This window comes from Tachypleus tridentatus, chromosome 7 (assembly GCF_004210375.1).
Source record: "Tachypleus tridentatus isolate NWPU-2018 chromosome 7, ASM421037v1, whole genome shotgun sequence".
NCBI classification, from domain to species: domain Eukaryota; kingdom Metazoa; phylum Arthropoda; class Merostomata; order Xiphosura; family Limulidae; genus Tachypleus; species Tachypleus tridentatus.
The window spans coordinates 99,885,334-99,903,930 of NC_134831.1; the positions used below are offsets into that span (position 1 = coordinate 99,885,334).

General features: G+C 31.0%; 1 protein-coding gene across 1 annotated transcript in view; it reads left to right on the top strand.

The window, feature by feature from the left end:
* LOC143257739 (protein hobbit-like) overlaps nucleotides 1-17,974 on the top strand; it is a 51,091-nt gene extending 33,117 nt beyond the window's left edge. The window contains 8 exon segments of the mRNA XM_076516772.1: nucleotides 1,441-1,537; nucleotides 1,668-1,764; nucleotides 4,131-4,277; nucleotides 6,310-6,557; nucleotides 7,359-7,455; nucleotides 8,183-8,238; nucleotides 13,123-13,171; nucleotides 17,799-17,974. Coding sequence (XP_076372887.1) covers nucleotides 1,441-1,537; nucleotides 1,668-1,764; nucleotides 4,131-4,277; nucleotides 6,310-6,557; nucleotides 7,359-7,455; nucleotides 8,183-8,238; nucleotides 13,123-13,171; nucleotides 17,799-17,918 — 911 coding nt within the window. The 3' untranslated portion in view covers nucleotides 17,919-17,974.
* Nucleotides 17,975-18,597: the final 623 nt, after the last annotated feature.

The following is an 18,597-nucleotide window of genomic DNA, read 5'->3' on the forward strand; positions in this document are numbered from 1 at the left end:
TTTCCTGCCACATCTGCCTGTTACATGATCTCTCTCAGGATGTGTTAGTAGTTCTCTGTTATGTTTAATTATATATTACGTACAACCAACAGAGAGGCAAAGCTCTCACCTATCAAGTGGCATGTGTTCTGAATAGATAAGCTTTTAATTCACTTATAATACAACTTTGTTTCCCACAGGAATCGCAACAGCTAGCTTGGATGAATTTGTAACAGCTTTTGTCACATAGTTAAAAAAAAACAGAAAAAAATATTGTTGTTAGAGAAAGTTATGAACTAATAACACAAAAAGTACAGAATTGTTTCATTATTTTATTAAATAAAAATTATTTATTGTAGTACAACTATGAGTGTTAAAAAATTAGAGATAACCGTCATCTTTAATCAAGAACAAGAAAAAAATGAACACTTGGATAAGTACTTTATTTCTAGTTTTTCATATTTTCTTTATTTGTTATCATAAAAGTAACTAAAAATTAAAAACATAGAGGTCTCTTTTGGTTAGTTAAGGTGATATTAGGTGAAATAAGCAGTAATAATATAATTAAAAAAATTTCTCAAGGCATGCACACAAGCATCTCAAAGTAACTCATGGGTGATGTAATTTGATTGTGCAATATGAGCTGCATGTTTCCCAAGTGGCTTACAACTTATAACAGTTATATGTTGTTTAAAAGGCAATAGAACAATAATATTTAATTATAAATAGATCTATACTGTTTTGAATTTAAAGCTACTAAGATAAATATTGTTTCATTATGCATTTGGAAAAAGGAAAGTAATTTATATGTATTTCAATTTTTATGGTGGGGTGTTATGAGGTCACTCAAAATGACTAACATTATATATAGTTAGGGTGGATAAATAAGAGAAAATATAAAGTTTTACTGAAAACAAACATTTGAAATATATTTAGGAGGTTTTAGAGATTACACAAATGAAATTTGAGATTCTTGAAATGAATAAAAGTGTTTTTAATTTTAACTTGAAGATCACTTTACATACACTGTTTAAAACAAATGATCAGTATATATTCACAGACAAAGCTTTATTAAAAGTAATTCACTAAAACATTTTTTTCTTGTATGTGCAAGATTTGTAATGTTTACTGAAAGGACTGTCAGATTGTGTGAAGATATGCTATATTAATAGTTAGTAGTGTCGCATCTATAAAGACCTTATACAACTAGAAAAAGGTCACATGGTTGGTCAAATTGACTGACCCTATGTTGAGAGCATTATTTATAAATATTAACTTCTATCTTGTATTTTGAGTGTTTGAGCTACACTGTTTTCTTACTTACAATTTTTGATCCAGTTAATGCTAAATGGTTATAGGCAGAGAACAAAATCCCAGAATTGTTCTACTTAATAATATTTATATTGTACTTAAATTAGATACAGAAGTTTAATCACTAAAAAATGAACAATTATATTTCAGCAAAGATCATGATGCAAGGAGACCTGGATATATATGTTCACACAGCTTCCAAGTATGATGACTGTAGATTGCTGCACATTCCAAACTTGAAATTCAGGTAAGAAGATTTACAACTGGATGGCTCAAAGCAGTTTATCATCAGTCTGGAAGTCATTAAATGATTTTAATAATTGGTGTTTTTAAATCTTTTATAATATTAACTGTTTTATTTGTTATTCATGACCTAGTGTGAAGTTGGACTGGGCATGTTTGGCTAATCCTAATGACCATCATGTGGTGATGCCCTGTGCTCCTGATAAAATTCCAGAATATTCTAGTAACCAGGTAGGTTCGTAACTTTACATGTGCCTTTATAACTTTAGTAAGACAAGGTAGGTTTTTTATTTCTAAATATCAGACTACTTCATTGTCAGACAAGTAGATACGAGAAAGTTATAGATTTCTAGATACTTGAATGTATGTTAGACGAAAATATTTTCTCAGTCATAAAATTTAAATAATTCTTTGTTCTGTAATATAAAGTTTCAAAGTAAAATAAATATTTTCTTCCAGGTATTTGTTTGTATAAACTTAGTTGTGTGTTTTCTCCATTGTAAAGTGTATAAAATTAGTTGTGTGTTTTCTCCATTGTAAAGTGTATAAACTTAGTTGTGTGTTTTCTCCATTGTAAAGTCCCTGATTGTCCCGGCAGGTTCATGATTCCTACTGTTTGTATAAACTTAGTTGTGTGTTTTCTCCATTGTAAAGTGTATAAACTTAGTTGTGTGTTTTCTCCATTGTAAAGTGTATAAACTTAGTTGTGTGTTTTCTCCATTGTAAAGTGTATAAACTTAGTTGTGTGTTTTCTCCATTGTAAAGTGTATAAACTTAGTTGTGTGTTTTCTCCATTGTAAAGTGTATAAACTTAGTTGTGTGTTTTCTCCATTGTAAAGTGTATAAACTTAGTTGTGTGTTTTCTCCATTGTAAAGTGTATAAACTTAGTTGTGTGTTTTCTCCATTGTAAAGTGTATAAACTTAGTTGTGTGTTTTCTCCATTGTAAAGTGTATAAACTTAGTTGTGTGTTTTCTCCATTGTAAAGTGTATAAACTTAGTTGTGTGTTTTCTCCATTGTAAAGTGTATAAACTTAGTTGTGTGTTTTCTCCATTGTAAAGTGTATAAACTTAGTTGTGTGTTTTCTCCATTGTAAAGTGTATAAACTTAGTTGTGTGTTTTCTCCATTGTAAAGTGTATAAACTTAGTTGTGTGTTTTCTCCATTGTAAAGTGTATAAACTTAGTTGTGTGTTTTCTCCATTGTAAAGTGTATAAACTTAGTTGTGTGTTTTCTCCATTGTAAAGTGTATAAACTTAGTTGTGTGTTTTCTCCATTGTAAAGTGTATAAACTTAGTTGTGTGTTTTCTCCATTGTAAAGTGTATAAACTTAGTTGTGTGTTTTCTCCATTGTAAAGTGTATAAACTTAGTTGTGTGTTTTCTCCATTGTAAAGTGTATAAACTTAGTTGTGTGTTTTCTCCATTGTAAAGTGTATAAACTTAGTTGTGTGTTTTCTCCATTGTAAAGTGTATAAACTTAGTTGTGTGTTTTCTCCATTGTAAAGTGTATAAACTTAGTTGTGTGTTTTCTCCATTGTAAAGTGTATAAACTTAGTTGTGTGTTTTCTCCATTGTAAAGTGTATAAACTTAGTTGTGTGTTTTCTCCATTGTAAAGTGTATAAACTTAGTTGTGTGTTTTCTCCATTGTAAAGTGTATAAACTTAGTTGTGTGTTTTCTCCATTGTAAAGTGTATAAACTTAGTTGTGTGTTTTCTCCATTGTAAAGTGTATAAACTTAGTTGTGTGTTTTCTCCATTGTAAAGTGTATAAACTTAGTTGTGTGTTTTCTCCATTGTAAAGTGTATAAACTTAGTTGTGTGTTTTCTCCATTGTAAAGTGTATAAACTTAGTTGTGTGTTTTCTCCATTGTAAAGTGTATAAACTTAGTTGTGTGTTTTCTCCATTGTAAAGTGTATAAACTTAGTTGTGTGTTTTCTCCATTGTAAAGTGTATAAACTTAGTTGTGTGTTTTCTCCATTGTAAAGTGTATAAACTTAGTTGTGTGTTTTCTCCATTGTAAAGTGTATAAACTTAGTTGTGTGTTTTCTCCATTGTAAAGTGTATAAACTTAGTTGTGTGTTTTCTCCATTGTAAAGTGTATAAACTTAGTTGTGTGTTTTCTCCATTGTAAAGTGTATAAACTTAGTTGTGTGTTTTCTCCATTGTAAAGTGTATAAACTTAGTTGTGTGTTTTCTCCATTGTAAAGTGTATAAACTTAGTTGTGTGTTTTCTCCATTGTAAAGTGTATAAACTTAGTTGTGTGTTTTCTCCATTGTAAAGTGTATAAACTTAGTTGTGTGTTTTCTCCATTGTAAAGTGTATAAACTTAGTTGTGTGTTTTCTCCATTGTAAAGTGTATAAACTTAGTTGTGTGTTTTCTCCATTGTAAAGTGTATAAACTTAGTTGTGTGTTTTCTCCATTGTAAAGTGTATAAACTTAGTTGTGTGTTTTCTCCATTGTAAAGTGTATAAACTTAGTTGTGTGTTTTCTCCATTGTAAAGTGTATAAACTTAGTTGTGTGTTTTCTCCATTGTAAAGTGTATAAACTTAGTTGTGTGTTTTCTCCATTGTAAAGTCCCTGATTGTCCCTGCAGGTTCATGATTCCTATAGAGCTTTTCGTTCACAGCAGTTGAACATGTCACTTTCAATAGAAACAAAACCCGTAGCTTTGGAAACATCTTCCGATATCCCGACTATGTTACTGTACAGCAGTACCCTTCGTTGGTTAGAAAATCTTAAGGTGAAACATTTTTCTTAAATAACTATTTATTTAAAACTGAATTATCTAGTGTGTGTTTTTTAAGTACATTCAAATAATAATTATAACTCATTCACTCATTGCATAATTTATTCTTGTACTTGCCTTATAATAATTTTGAAACCACTCTTCTCAATTTGTTCTTGTTAATATTTGTTAAAATTATACCCAAAACCTTTCTTGTTATTAAAATTGTTTCCACATAATGAGGATTCCCACAATGGGACAACAGTAAGTTTGCAGGCTTACAATGCTGAAATCCTGGGTTTGATTCCTTGTGGTGGACATAGCAGATAACCCAATTTGGTTTTGCTCTAAAACAAACAACCATATTGAGAAGCTATAATAATAACAAACTAGATTTAGTTTGTTTTTAATTTATACCTTAACTATTTGAACAGTTTCTGTTATATGGAGGTTTTTTAATGTAGCTCAAAGAGGAGGTAAATGTTTTGATACAAGTTGTGATATATCATACACTTTGAACAAACTTAGATTGAAAACTGTAGCTAGTGTTTGATACAAGTTGTGATGTATCATACACTTTGAACAAACTTAGATTGAAAACTGTAGCTAGTGTTTGATACAAGTTGTGATGTATCATACACTTTGAACAAACTTAGATTGAAAACTGTAGCTAGTGTTTGATACAAGTTGTGATGTATCATACTCTTTGAACAAACTTAGATTGAAAACTGTAGCTAGTGTTTGATACAAGTTGTGATGTATCATACACTTTGAACAAACTTAGATTGAAATCTGTAGCTAGTGTTTGATACAAGTTGTGATGTATCATACACTTTGAACAAACTTAGATTGAAAACTGTAGCTAGTGTTTGATACAAGTTGTGATGTATCATACTCTTTGAACAAACTTAGATTGAAAACTGTAGCTAGTGTTTGATACAAGTTGTGATGTATCATACACTTTGAACAAACTTAGATTGAAATCTGTAGCTAGTGTTTGATACAAGTTGTGATGTATCATACACTTTGAACAAACTTAGATTGAAAACTGTAGCTAGTGTTTGATACAAGTTGTGATGTATCATACACTTTGAACAAACTTAGATTGAAATCTGTAGCTAGTGTTTGATACAAGTTGTGATGTATCATACACTTTGAACAAACTTAGATTGAAAACTGTAGCTAGTGTTTGATACAAGTTGTGATGTATCATACACTTTGAACAAACTTAGATTGAAATCTGTAGCTAGTGTTTGATACAAGTTGTGATGTATCATACACTTTGAACAAACTTAGATTGAAATCTGTAGCTAGTGTTTGATACAAGTTGTGATGTATCATACACTTTGAACAAACTTAGATTGAAAACTGTAGCTAGTATTTGATACAAGTTGTGATGTATCATACACTTTGAACAAACTTAGATTGAAAACTGTAGCTAGTGTTTGATACAAGTTGTGATGTATCATACACTTTGAACAAACTTAGATTGAAAACTGTAGCTAGTGTTTGATACAAGTTGTGATGTATCATACACTTTGAACAAATTTAGATTGAAAACTGTAGCTAATGAACAAAATTACATCCAACTCATTGTTTCTGTAGATTCAGTGACAAAAGCCTTTGTTTTGTTTGAATGTTTTGCATTACTGATGCTTAATATTTTAAACATTTAATCTTATTACAAACTGATTAATTTTCCCTTATGTTTTACATATCATTTGTTCAAAAATATAATTATGATGTTTTAATGAATGTTTTTGATTTTTTTGTCTTCTGGTGAATGATCTGTGATTCTTTTTGTTATACGTTAAATTTAGGTAATTTTATACAATTTTTAAGATGGGTTTTCAAATGTTGAAAAGACAAATGTTTTTTGGTTTTACAAGTGAGAATTAACATTGAATATTATCATTTTAATGTCTTCAAAAACCTTGTTTTATCTAAATCATATCATTTGCTCTATTAGACTATTTCTGTGATGTTTGTATTGTGCTATATTTAATTCTTTTACAGCAAGTTCTCATGTTACTTCCTTCTTTTGAAGGTGATTCTTTCAGGTGTTCCAAAATTGACCCGCCGAGGTATATTGTTCAATAATGTTAAATCGAGAAAAGTGCCTCTGAGCCGTCATTATCGGAACGTTCGATTGTCTGTCAATTTTCACAAGTTCCAAGTTTGTTACTGGATGTCCTTCACAAAACAGAGAGGTTTTGAACTTCTTGGTGGTCGTTTGTCACTGAGTTCTGAACACACACTAGCACTAACACCCCTGATGGATGGCCTTATACACAGGTTAGTATCTATTTCACTATTACGTGCATAGTTAGGGCTAGATAAGGTAAAATATAGTGAAATTTTTGTAAGATACAGAAAGTATTTCACATCCTTCAGGGATTTAGGGGGCAAAACGTATGTGTTTTTATTATTGTAAATCAACAAACTAAAAGAATTATGTTGTGTCTGCTTAAACACAAATTTACAGTTTTAATAAAAATTACTAAATATATTTTCTTTAACTATGTTACAATAACATCAGAATATGTGCAATTTGTTGTGAGATGTAAGTGGGCAAATACACCCATTCTTGCCCCTTCTCGTTGGTGCCCGTGCAACTAGACAACACTAATCATCAATACACATTTTGTAAGTTTAAAACTCATCATTTGTTTATTATTTTTTATATTTTGATATTTTGAAATAAAAAAATTCTCTTTGGAGAAAAGTCCATACCATTTTTTATGATAAAACTTAATTTGTAATTCTTTAGTCTTGATTCTTCTGTTTGTTTGGTAATTTTGTAATAACGATTGCAAATTTATTTTCACTGTTTTGTGTACTCCAGTGTTCTCTACTTACTTCTAGTTTTTTTTGGATAACAAACAGCACAAACTTTTTTTTCTTATGTCCAATCATATGTAGGTTTCCAGGTGCTTCATATGTGTGTATCTGGTGTATTATTATTATTAAGAAGTCATGATACAAACTACGTGGAACAGTACAGTAATGAAACTGATATAACATAATTCACACCCAAACTTAAATTTATACAAGACTCAAATTGTTTGTAAGTAAGATAAGCTCTTGGTGTTTAAGGGCACGAGCTGACTGGAGAATAGCTTACATGAATTGTGAATTACGAGACAGTGAGATCTGGCTGTATCGTGGCTCAATGGATGATAAAGAAATTGATGTAAGTAGATATTAACGAAGCACATATTTGTTATAATGAAGAACATTGATGTAAGTAGATGTTAACGAAGCTCATATTTGTTATAATGAAGAACATTGATGTAAGTAGATGTTAACGAAGCTCATATTTGTTATAATGAAGAACATTGATGTAAGTAGATGTTAACGAAGCTCATATTTGTTATAATGAAGAACATTGATGTAAGTAGATGTTAACGAAGCTCATATTTGTTATAATGAAGAACATTGATGTAAGTAGATGTTAACGAAGCTCATATTTGTTATAATGAAGAACATTGATGTAAGTAGATGTTAACGAAGCTCATATTTGTTATAATGAAGAACTTACAAAGTTGGAAATTTTCTCTCACTTTTCTTTTGAAATTTTTGTTTCTAATTTTAGTACATAAATTTTGTCAAATTATATCTTAAAAAACAAAATTTTAAATATGTACACCACATGTTTTTTAATCATTATTTTTCTGTAGCTGGAATTTTTTTTATCCTATTTCACTCTTTCTTTTTGTAGTTCTTTCTTTTTGTAACACAGCTGATTTTTGTTTCTGAGGTTTGTTTTCTTACTTTTCTAATTTAAGTGTTCATATATTTCTGGAATAATTTGATGAGATTATGTGTTACTTCTGATGGATGTTTAAATTATATCCAAACTAGCTGTTATTTTATGACAGTGGCTGTTTAAGGATGAAATATATCTTTATGTTCTGTAGGCAAACAAATCATTTAGAGGGCCTGTGGACAGGAATTATTTCCTGAGTGTGACAAGGTTGGTTATTAACATTTCTTTAAAATTAACTATCATGTTTATAAAATATTCCCATTTTTTAAAAGAACTGGTTATGATGTTAATTATTTTCTGTCCAAACAACTTTTAAACTTTGAAATCCTTGATTTTCAGTAATTATTCACTAAAGGGTTGTATACCGTTAAAAACAAATACATTCTCTGTTTTAAAGTTAAAATTATATTATCTTAAGATAATGATGTTAACCACTAGAAAAATTCCAGTTGTTTTCATTGTGTAATATTTGCTGTTCTCATTAGATTACCAGTTGTTTTGGTCATGTAATATTTGCTGTTCTCATTAGATTACCAGTTGTATTGATTGTGTAATATTTGCTGTTCTCATTAGATTACCAGTTGTTTTGATTGTGTAATATTTGCTGTTCTCATTAGATTACCAGTTGTTTTCATTGTGTAATATTTGCTGTTCTCATTAGATTACCAGTTGTTTTGATTGTGTAATATTTGCTGTTCTCATTAGATTACCAGAGTTGTTTTGATCGTGTAATATTTGCTGTTCTCATTAGATTACCAGTTGTTTTGATTGTGTAATATTTGCTGTTCTCATTAGATTACCAGTTGTTTTGATCGTGTAATATTTGCTGTTCTCATTAGATTACCAGTTGTTTTGATTGTGTAATATTTGCTGTTCTCATTAGATTACCAGTTGTTTTGATTGTGTAATATTTGCTGTTCTCATTAGATTACCAGTTGTATTGATTGTGTAATATTTGCTGTTCTCATTAGATTACCAGTTGTTTTCATTGTGTAATATTTGCTGTTCTCATTAGATTACCAGTTGTTTTCATTGTGTAATATTTGCTGTTCTCATTAGATTACCAGTTGTTTTCATTGTGTAATATTTGCTGTTCTCATTAGATTACCAGTTGTTTTGATTGTGTAATATTTGCTGTTCTCATTAGATTACCAGTTGTTTTGATTGTGTAATATTTGCTGTTCTCATTAGATTACCAGTTGTTTTCATTGTGTAATATTTGCTGTTCTCATTAGATTACCAGTTGTTTTGATTGTGTAATATTTGCTGTTCTCATTAGATTACCAGTTGTTTTGATTGTGTAATATTTGCTGTTCTCATTAGATTACCAGTTGTTTTGATTGTGTAATATTTGCTGTTCCCATTAGATTACCAGTTGTTTTGATCGTGTAATATTTGCTGTTCTCATTAGATTACCAGTTGTTTTGATGTGTAATATTTGCTGTTCTCATTAGATTACCAGTTGTTTTGATTGTGTAATATTTGCTGTTCTCATTAGATTACCAGTTGTTTTGATTGTGTAATATTTGCTGTTCTCATTAGATTACCAGTTGTTTTGTTCCTCATTGTGTAATATTTGCTGTTCTCATTAGATTACCAGTTGTTTTGATGTTGTGTAATATTTGCTGTTCTCATTAGATTACCAGTTGTTTTGATTGTGTAATATTTGCTGTTCTCATTAGATTACCAGTTGTTTTGATCGTGTAATATTTGCTGTTCTCATTAGATTACCAGTTGTTTTGATTGTGTAATATTTGCTGTTCTCATTAGATTACCAGTTGTTTTGATTGTGTAATATTTGCTGTTCTCATTAGATTACCAGTTGTTTTGATTGTGTAATATTTGCTGTTCTCATTAGATTACCAGTTGTTTTGATTGTGTAATATTTGCTGTTCTCATTAGATTACCAGTTGTTTTGATTGTGTAATATTTGCTGTTCTCATTAGATTACCAGTTGTTTTGATTGTGTAATATTTGCTGTTCTCATTAGATTACCAGTTGTTTTGATTGTGTAATATTTGCTGTTCTCATTAGATTACCAGTTGTTTTGATTGTGTAATATTTGCTGTTCTCATTAGATTACCAGTTGTTTTGATCGTGTAATATTTGCTGTTCTCATTAGATTACCAGTTGTTTTGATTGTGTAATATTTGCTGTTCTCATTAGATTACCAGTTGTTTTGATTGTGTAATATTTGCTGTTCTCATTAGATTACCAGTTGTTTTGATCGTGTAATATTTGCTGTTCTCATTAGATTACCAGTTGTTTTGATTGTGTAATATTTGCTGTTCTCATTAGATTACCAGTTGTTTTGATTGTGTAATATTTGCTGTTCTCATTAGATTACCAGTTGTTTTGATCGTGTAATATTTGCTGTTCTCATTAGATTACCAGTTGTTTTGATCGTGTAATATTTGCTGTTCTCATTAGATTACCAGTTGTTTTGATTGTGTAATATTTGCTGTTCTCATTAGATTACCAGTTGTTTTGATTGTGTAATATTTGCTGTTCTCATTAGATTACCAGTTGTTTTGATTGTGTAATATTTGCTGTTCTCATTAGATTACCAGTTGTTTTGATTGTGTAATATTTGCTGTTCTCATTAGATTACCAGTTGTTTTGATTGTGTAATATTTGCTGTTCTCATTAGATTACCAGTTGTTTTGATTGTGTAATATTTGCTGTTCTCATTAGATTACCAGTTGTTTTGATGTGTAATATTTGCTGTTCTCATTAGATTACCAGTTGTTTTGATTGTGTAATATTTGCTGTTCTCATTAGATTACCAGTTGTTTTTTGTGTAATATTTGCTGTTCTCATTAGATTACCAGTTGTTTTGATCGTGTAATATTTCCTGTTCTCATTAGATTACCAGTTGTTTTGATGCGTGTAATATTTGCTGTTCTCATTAGATTACCAGTTGTTTTGATTGTTTGCTGTTCTCATTAGATTACCAGTTGTTTTGATTGTGTAATATTTGCTGTTCTCATTAGATTACCAGTTGTTTTGATCGTGTAATATTTGCTGTTCTCATTAGATTACCAGTTGTTTTGATTGTGTAATATTTGCTGTTCTCATTAGATTACCAGTTGTTTTGATCGTGTAATATTTGCTGTTCTCATTAGATTACCAGTTGTTTTGATTGTGTAATATTTGCTGTTCTCATTAGATTACCAGTTGTTTTGATCGTGTAATATTTGCTGTTCTCATTAGATTACCAGTTGTTTTGATTGTGTAATATTTGCTGTTCTCATTAGATTACCAGTTGTTTTGATCGTGTAATATTTGCTGTTCTCATTAGATTACCAGTTGTTTTGATTGTGTAATATTTGCTGTTCTCATTAGATTACCAGTTGTTTTGATCGTGTAATATTTGCTGTTCTCATTAGATTACCAGTTGTTTTGATCGTGTAATATTTGCTGTTCTCATTAGATTACCAGTTGTTTTGATCGTGTAATATTTGCTGTTCTCATTAGATTACCAGTTGTTTTGATGCTGTTCTCATTAGATTACCAGTTGTTTTGATCGTGTAATATTTCCTGTTCTCATTAGATTACCAGTTGTTTTGATCGTGTAATATTTGCTGTTCTCATTAGATTACCAGTTGTTTTGATCGTGTAATATTTGCTGTTCTCATTAGATTACCAGTTGTTTTGATTGTGTAATATTTGCTGTTCTCATTAGATTACCAGTTGTTTTGATTCTGTAATATTTACTGTTCTCATTAGATTACCAGTTGTTTTGATTGTGTAATATTTGCTGTTCTCATTAGATTACCAGTTGTTTTGATCGTGTAATATTTGCTGTTCTCATTAGATTACCAGTTGTTTTGATCGTGTAATATTTGCTGTTCTCATTAGATTACCAGTTGTTTTGATCGTGTAATATTTCCTGTTCTCATTAGATTACCAGTTGTTTTGATCGTGTAATATTTGCTGTTCTCATTAGATTACCAGTTGTTTTGATGCGTGTAATATTTCCTGTTCTCATTAGATTACCAGTTGTTTTGATCGTAATATTTGCTGTTCTCATTAGATTACCAGTTGTTTTGATTGTGTAATATTTGCTGTTCTCATTAGATTACCAGTTGTTTTGATTGTGTAATATTTGCTGTTCTCATTAGATTACCAGTTGTATTGATCGTGTAATATTTCCTGTTCTCATTAGATTACCAGTTGTTTTGATCATGTAATATTTCCTGTTCTCATTAGATTACCAGTTGTTTTGATCGTGTAATATTTGTTGTTCTCATTAGATTACCAGTTGTTTTGATTGTGTAATATTTGCTGTTCTCATTAGATTACCAGTTGTTTTGATTGTGTAATATTTCCTGTTCTCATTAGATTACCAGTTGTTTTGATCGTGTAATATTTGCTGTTCTCATTAGATTACCAGTTGTTTTGATCGTGTAATATTTGCTGTTCTCATTAGATTACCAGTTGTTTTGATTGTGTAACATTTGCTGTTCTCATTAGATTACCAGTTGTTTTGATTGTGTAACATTTGCTGTTCTCATTAGATTACCAGTTGTTTTGATTGTGTAACATTTGCTGTTCTCATTAGATTACCAGTTGTTTTGATCGTGTAACATTTGCTGTTCTCATTAGATTACCAGTTGTTTTGATCATGTAATATTTGCTGTTCTCATTAGATTACCAGTTGTTTTGATTGTGTAATATTTGCTGTTCTCATTAGATTACCAGTTGTATTGATTGTGTAATATTTGCTGTTCTCATTAGATTACCAGTTGTTTTGATTGTGTAATATTTGCTGTTCTCATTACTCACATTTGAACTGCTTTAATACTTTGAACTTTTCACTTACAGTATTTTAGTTAAATATTTTTTATTACTACACAACTATTTAAATGTTTGTCACTACAAAGTTATTTACAGTAAATATTTTTATTAAATATTATTTATTACTCTGAAGCTATTTATATGAACTACTTTTTTTTTTATTAAAGTATGCTTAATAGATATTGTTTGTCACTGTTTTTAGTAAATATTATTCACTACCTTTAAGGTGTAATATGAACCATTTTGAATAACATTTATTAATTTTAAATTGTATATCTATTTCATCTAAAGGGTATCTTACGGGAGAGAAGCATCGATTAAAGATCTATTAACAGAACAGGTGAGTAGATAGTCTGTATATGAAGGATTAGTACTTTAATGTAAATTCTGGTATGGCCTGATGGTTAGGGCACTCAACTTGTAATTGATGGACTTCAAGTTTGAATCTTGTGTCCGAACATGCTCTTCCCTTTCAACTATAAGAGTAGTTATAATGACAGTAAATTGTATTTTTCATTGGTAAAAGAGTAATCCAAGTGTTGGCAGTGGATGTTAAATAGCTGTAGTCTGTCACTTCAGGATTAGGAACAGCTAATGGTTCTAGCTTTGCATGAAATTCAAAACCAAACAAACACTTCAAAGAGAAAGTCACAGCATAAGTTAGCCATATTACATTTATTAAGTAATTGTTTTTAGTGAAAATTTCAGAAACTAGAGAACAGTTTGTTTTAACATTATAAACGTCTTAGGTTTCTCTTCATTGGGAGTTTGTAAATCATTTGAATAAAAATCTCCTCATAAATTGACAAATAACTTCTAAATGAAGTTTAAAGATTGAGTTTACCACACCTAGGAATGTTTGGATGTTTAAAGATTGGGTTTACCACACCTAGGAATGTTTGGATGTTTAAAGATTGGGTTTACCACACCTAGGAATGTTTGGATGTTTAAAGATTGGGTTTACCACACCTAGGAATGTTTGGATGTTTAAAGATTGGGTTTACCACACCTAGGAATGTTTGGATGTTTAAAGATTGGGTTTACCACACCTAGGAATGTTTGGATGTTTAAAGATTGGGTTTACCACACCTAGGAATGTTTGGATGTTTAAAGATTGGGTTTACCACACCTAGGAATGTTTGGATGTTTAAAGATGGGTTTACCACACCTAGGAATGTTTGGATGTTTAAAGATTGAGTTTACCACACCTAGGAATGTTTGGATGTTTAAAGATTGGGTTTACCACACCTAGGAATGTTTGGATGTTTAAAGATTGGGTTTACCACACCTAGGAATGTTTGGATGTTTAAAGATTGGGTTTACCACACCTAGGAATGTTTGGATGTTTAAAGATTGGGTTTACCACACCTAGGAATGTTTGGATGTTTAAAGATTGGGTTTACCACACCTAGGAATGTTTGGATGTTTAAAGATTGGGTTTACCACACCTAGGAATGTTTGGATGTTTAAAGATTGGGTTTACCACACCTAGGAATGTTTGGATGTTTAAAGATTGGGTTTACCACACCTAGGAATGTTTGGATGTTTAAAGATTGGGTTTACCACACCTAGGAATGTTTGGATGTTTAAAGATTGAGTTTACCACACCTAGGAATGTTTGGATGTTTAAAGATTGGGTTTACCACACCTAGGAATGTTTGGATGTTTAAAGATTGAGTTTACCACACCTAGGAATGTTTGGATGTTTAAAGATTGAGTTTACCACACCTAGGAATGTTTGGATGTTTAAAGATTGAGTTTACCACACCTAGGAATGTTTGGATGTTTAAAGATTGAGTTTACCACACCTAGGAATGTTTGGATGTTTAAAGATTGGGTTTACCACACCTAGGAATGTTTGGATGTTTAAAGATTTGGTTTACCACACCTAGGAATGTTTGGATGTTTAAAGATTGGGTTTACCACACCTAAGAATGTTTGGATGTTTAAAGATTGGGTTTACCACACCTAGGAATGTTTAGATGTTTAAAGATTGGGTTTACCACACCTAGGAATGTTTGGATGTTTAAAGATTGGGTTTACCACACCTAGGAATGTTTGGATGTTTAAAGATTGGGTTTACCACACCTAGGAATGTTTGGGTGTTTAAAGATTGGGTTTACCACACCTAGGAATGTTTGGATGTTTAAAGATTGGGTTTACCACACCTGGGAATGTTTGGATGTTTAAAGATTGGGTTTACCACACCTGGGAATGTTTGGATGTTTAAAGATTGGGTTTACCACACCTGGGAATGTTTGGATGTTTAAAGATTGGGTTTACCACACCTGGGAATGTTTGGATGTTTAAAGATTGGGTTTACCACACCTAGGAATGTTTGGATGTTTAAAGATTGAGTTTACCACACCTAGGAATGTTTGGATGTTTAAAGATTGAGTTTACCACACCTAGGAATGTTTGGATGTTTAAGATTGAGTTTACCACACCTAGGAATGTTTGGATGTTTAAAGATTGAGTTTACCACACCTAGGAATGTTTGGATGTTTAAAGGTTGAGTTTACCACACCTAGGAATGTTTGGATGTTTAAAGATTGAGTTTACCACACCTAGGAATGTTTGGATGTTTAAAGATTGAGTTTACCACACCTAGGAATGTTTGGATGTTTAAAGATTGAGTTTACCACACCTAGGAATGTTTGGATGTTTAAGATTGAGTTTACCACACCTAGGAATGTTTGGATGTTTAAAGATTGAGTTTACCACACCTAGGAATGTTTGGATGTTTAAAGATTGAGTTTACCACACCTAGGAATGTTTGGATGTTTAAAGATTGAGTTTACCACACCTAGGAATGTTTGGATGTTTAAAGGATTGAGTTTACCACACCTAGGAATGTTTGGATGTTTAAAGATGGAGTTTACCACACCTAGGAATGTTTGGATGTTTAAAGATTGAGTTTACCACACCTAGGAATGTTTGGATGTTTAAAGATTGGGTTTACCACACCTAGGAATGTTTGGATGTTTAAAGATTGGGTTTACCACACCTAGGAATGTTTGGATGTTTAAAGATTGGGTTTACCACACCTAGGAATGTTTGGATGTTTAAAGATTGGGTTTACCACACCTAGGAATGTTTGGATGTTTAAAGATTGGGTTTACCACACCTAGGAATGTTTGGATGTTTAAAGATTGGGTTTACCACACCTAGGAATGTTTGGATGTTTAAAGATTGGGTTTACCACACCTAGAAATGTTTGGATGTTTAAAGATTGGGTTTACCACACCTAGGAATGTTTGGATGTTTAAAGATTGGGTTTACCACACCTAGGAATGTTTGGATGTTTAAAGACTGGGTTTACCACACCTAGGAATGTTTGAATGTTTTTGTATTTCATGTCAAATATTAAATTAAATTTCTTATTTAATTTATGAGCTGAAGCTAGTTTTCTTATAGTTACAACTATGAATCAGGATTGTTTGGGATGTTCTTTTATAGCATGACAATTTTACCTTTCCTGTGATAGATTTTCTTGATGATGAGAAACCCACTTGAAATACAAATGTTTCTCAGAATGGCTGGTATCAGTATTAACACTTTTATTAATAAAGCAGAGAACAATGTTTCAACTCTCCTAGGTCATCTACAGGTTAACAAGGAGAGTTTGCAACTGACTGTTGCAAATAATAGTTTTTTATCATTTTTTTTATCACTAAGGCACTACATAAATGATTGGACTTTTTCCAACAACTGTCTTTCAGGAAGACATTGGTACTGTGGTCACTTGTTCCCTAGTTTTGTTTTTCTAATTTGGAGAAAAATCTTTAGCACAATACCCACTTAGAATCCTCTGGTGGGACAGTGATATGTCCACAGATTTACAATGCTAAAACCTGGGGTTTGATTCCCTGCAGTGAACACAACAAATAGTCCATTATGGATTTTCTCTAAAACAAATACATTCACTTAGAATATTGTAAAAATAATTTATGATTATCTGAGTAAGCATCAGTTCCATCTTTTAATTTGAATTCAAAATTATAATAATAATGATGGTAACTTCTTGTTTCACAGAAGGTATTAGGTCAGTGGGCTTATTTCTTTTCCTGAACATTGGTAGCATAAATGTAATCTACTGGAAGATGTATCAGGATGAGATGTGTGATACCAGTAAATTAATTGGTTTAATGTGATTATTTGATGTTTCTGTTCCTGCTGTTTTATGTAAAAGGTTTTCTGATAAAATGTAGTTTTAATGTGATATTGTAACCTTTTAAATTATTGGAAGCTGTTTTCATTTAAAGTTTATGTACCAGTGAATTATAGTTAAAGTGGTGGGAACCATTTTCGATTAAAGTTTCTTGAAACATAATAATTGATGGAAGCTGTGACCCTTTACTAAATAAAGCATTTCAGAAACTGTATTTGCTTGTTGGGTCACTAATAATGAAAATTTTGTAGATTTAAGAAAAAGGGAAGATATTTTGTGCTTAAATCAGAACCATGATGAGCATTAATGTAATATTATTAACTTTTGAAGTGTTATTGACTGTAAGGATATTTCAGTAATAATTCACTCATGGTGATTATTCCCTGCTACCATGTTTTAGTTACAATAAAATTTATAAACCTCAATATACTTCCAGTTGACAATGGGGTGTATTTGTTTAGAATGATGTTAATATAAAGACATGTTTGTGAAGTTAAAGGTAGTACACCAGTACTTCCTCCAATGAATTTTCTATTTAAAGATTGTTGAAAGACATTTTCATCTAATACTAGGATAATGATTACATAAGTGAACACAAATGATTCCCACATTCTTTATGAAGACAAAAATATAAGAGGTAGAAAATATCTTTTGTTGTAAGAAGAGGAAGTACATCAGATACTTTAAGTAGGTAATCCACTCAAAAGCTAAACTTCTCGACTTTTATTTCTCTCTCATATTTGTGTTATAAGATGAATAAACTGTAGGTGATGACCTGTATTGTTTTCAATACCAGGACATGGAAGACACACCGACACATCGTCTTGTAGTTCATGGTTTGAAAGGGCGTGGACTAAGCATAATCGTGATGTGGTGTTCTTTCTGTTTGACTCGTACATCAAAGCTACCCTTCTGAAAAGAAATCTTTCAACTGAGGCACTGAAGTGCTTTAAACTTGAATCACAGGCAACTCCAGTGGTAAGGAAACTTATGTACTAATTTAAGTGTTTTAATTTTCAAAACCATCTCATTCTTTATTTAGAAGAAATGTCAAAAACTTTTGTTAAAGAGAAAGAGCAGTTGTTTTGCTCTTTCTCAGTAACCCTGCTTGGTGTTCATGTGTTTTATTAAACTTCTATATGTTTTGTGGTGGTCAGACAGTTTGCTACTGGACATTTCACTACTGGTCTTTTCATTGCTAATATTTGGGTCCTTCATGTAACCAAGGCTGTTGCAAACATTAAAACTTGTTTGGTACCACCATCTCCACATTCAAACAGTAGAAACTTCAAACCACTGTCAAGCTTATATTTCTGATTACTCTTAGAAACAGCAACAGTGTGACTGATGGTTGGAAAGATTGTATCCCCATGACGTCATTTCTTCAAGTAGTTGTCAAGCCATAATGAGTCATTTATACATAGCTGGAACAGGTAATGAAATTACCTGGTAGAAAATATACCAATAAGGAGTTTATTGCTAGCAAAATGTATGGGAATGAAATTCTCAGTTGCAAACTGTTTGAGAACCTTATGTTGTGTTTGAGCAATCTCTAATAATTCTTTCTTCATGTTTTCCTCAGAAATTTTTTTTTA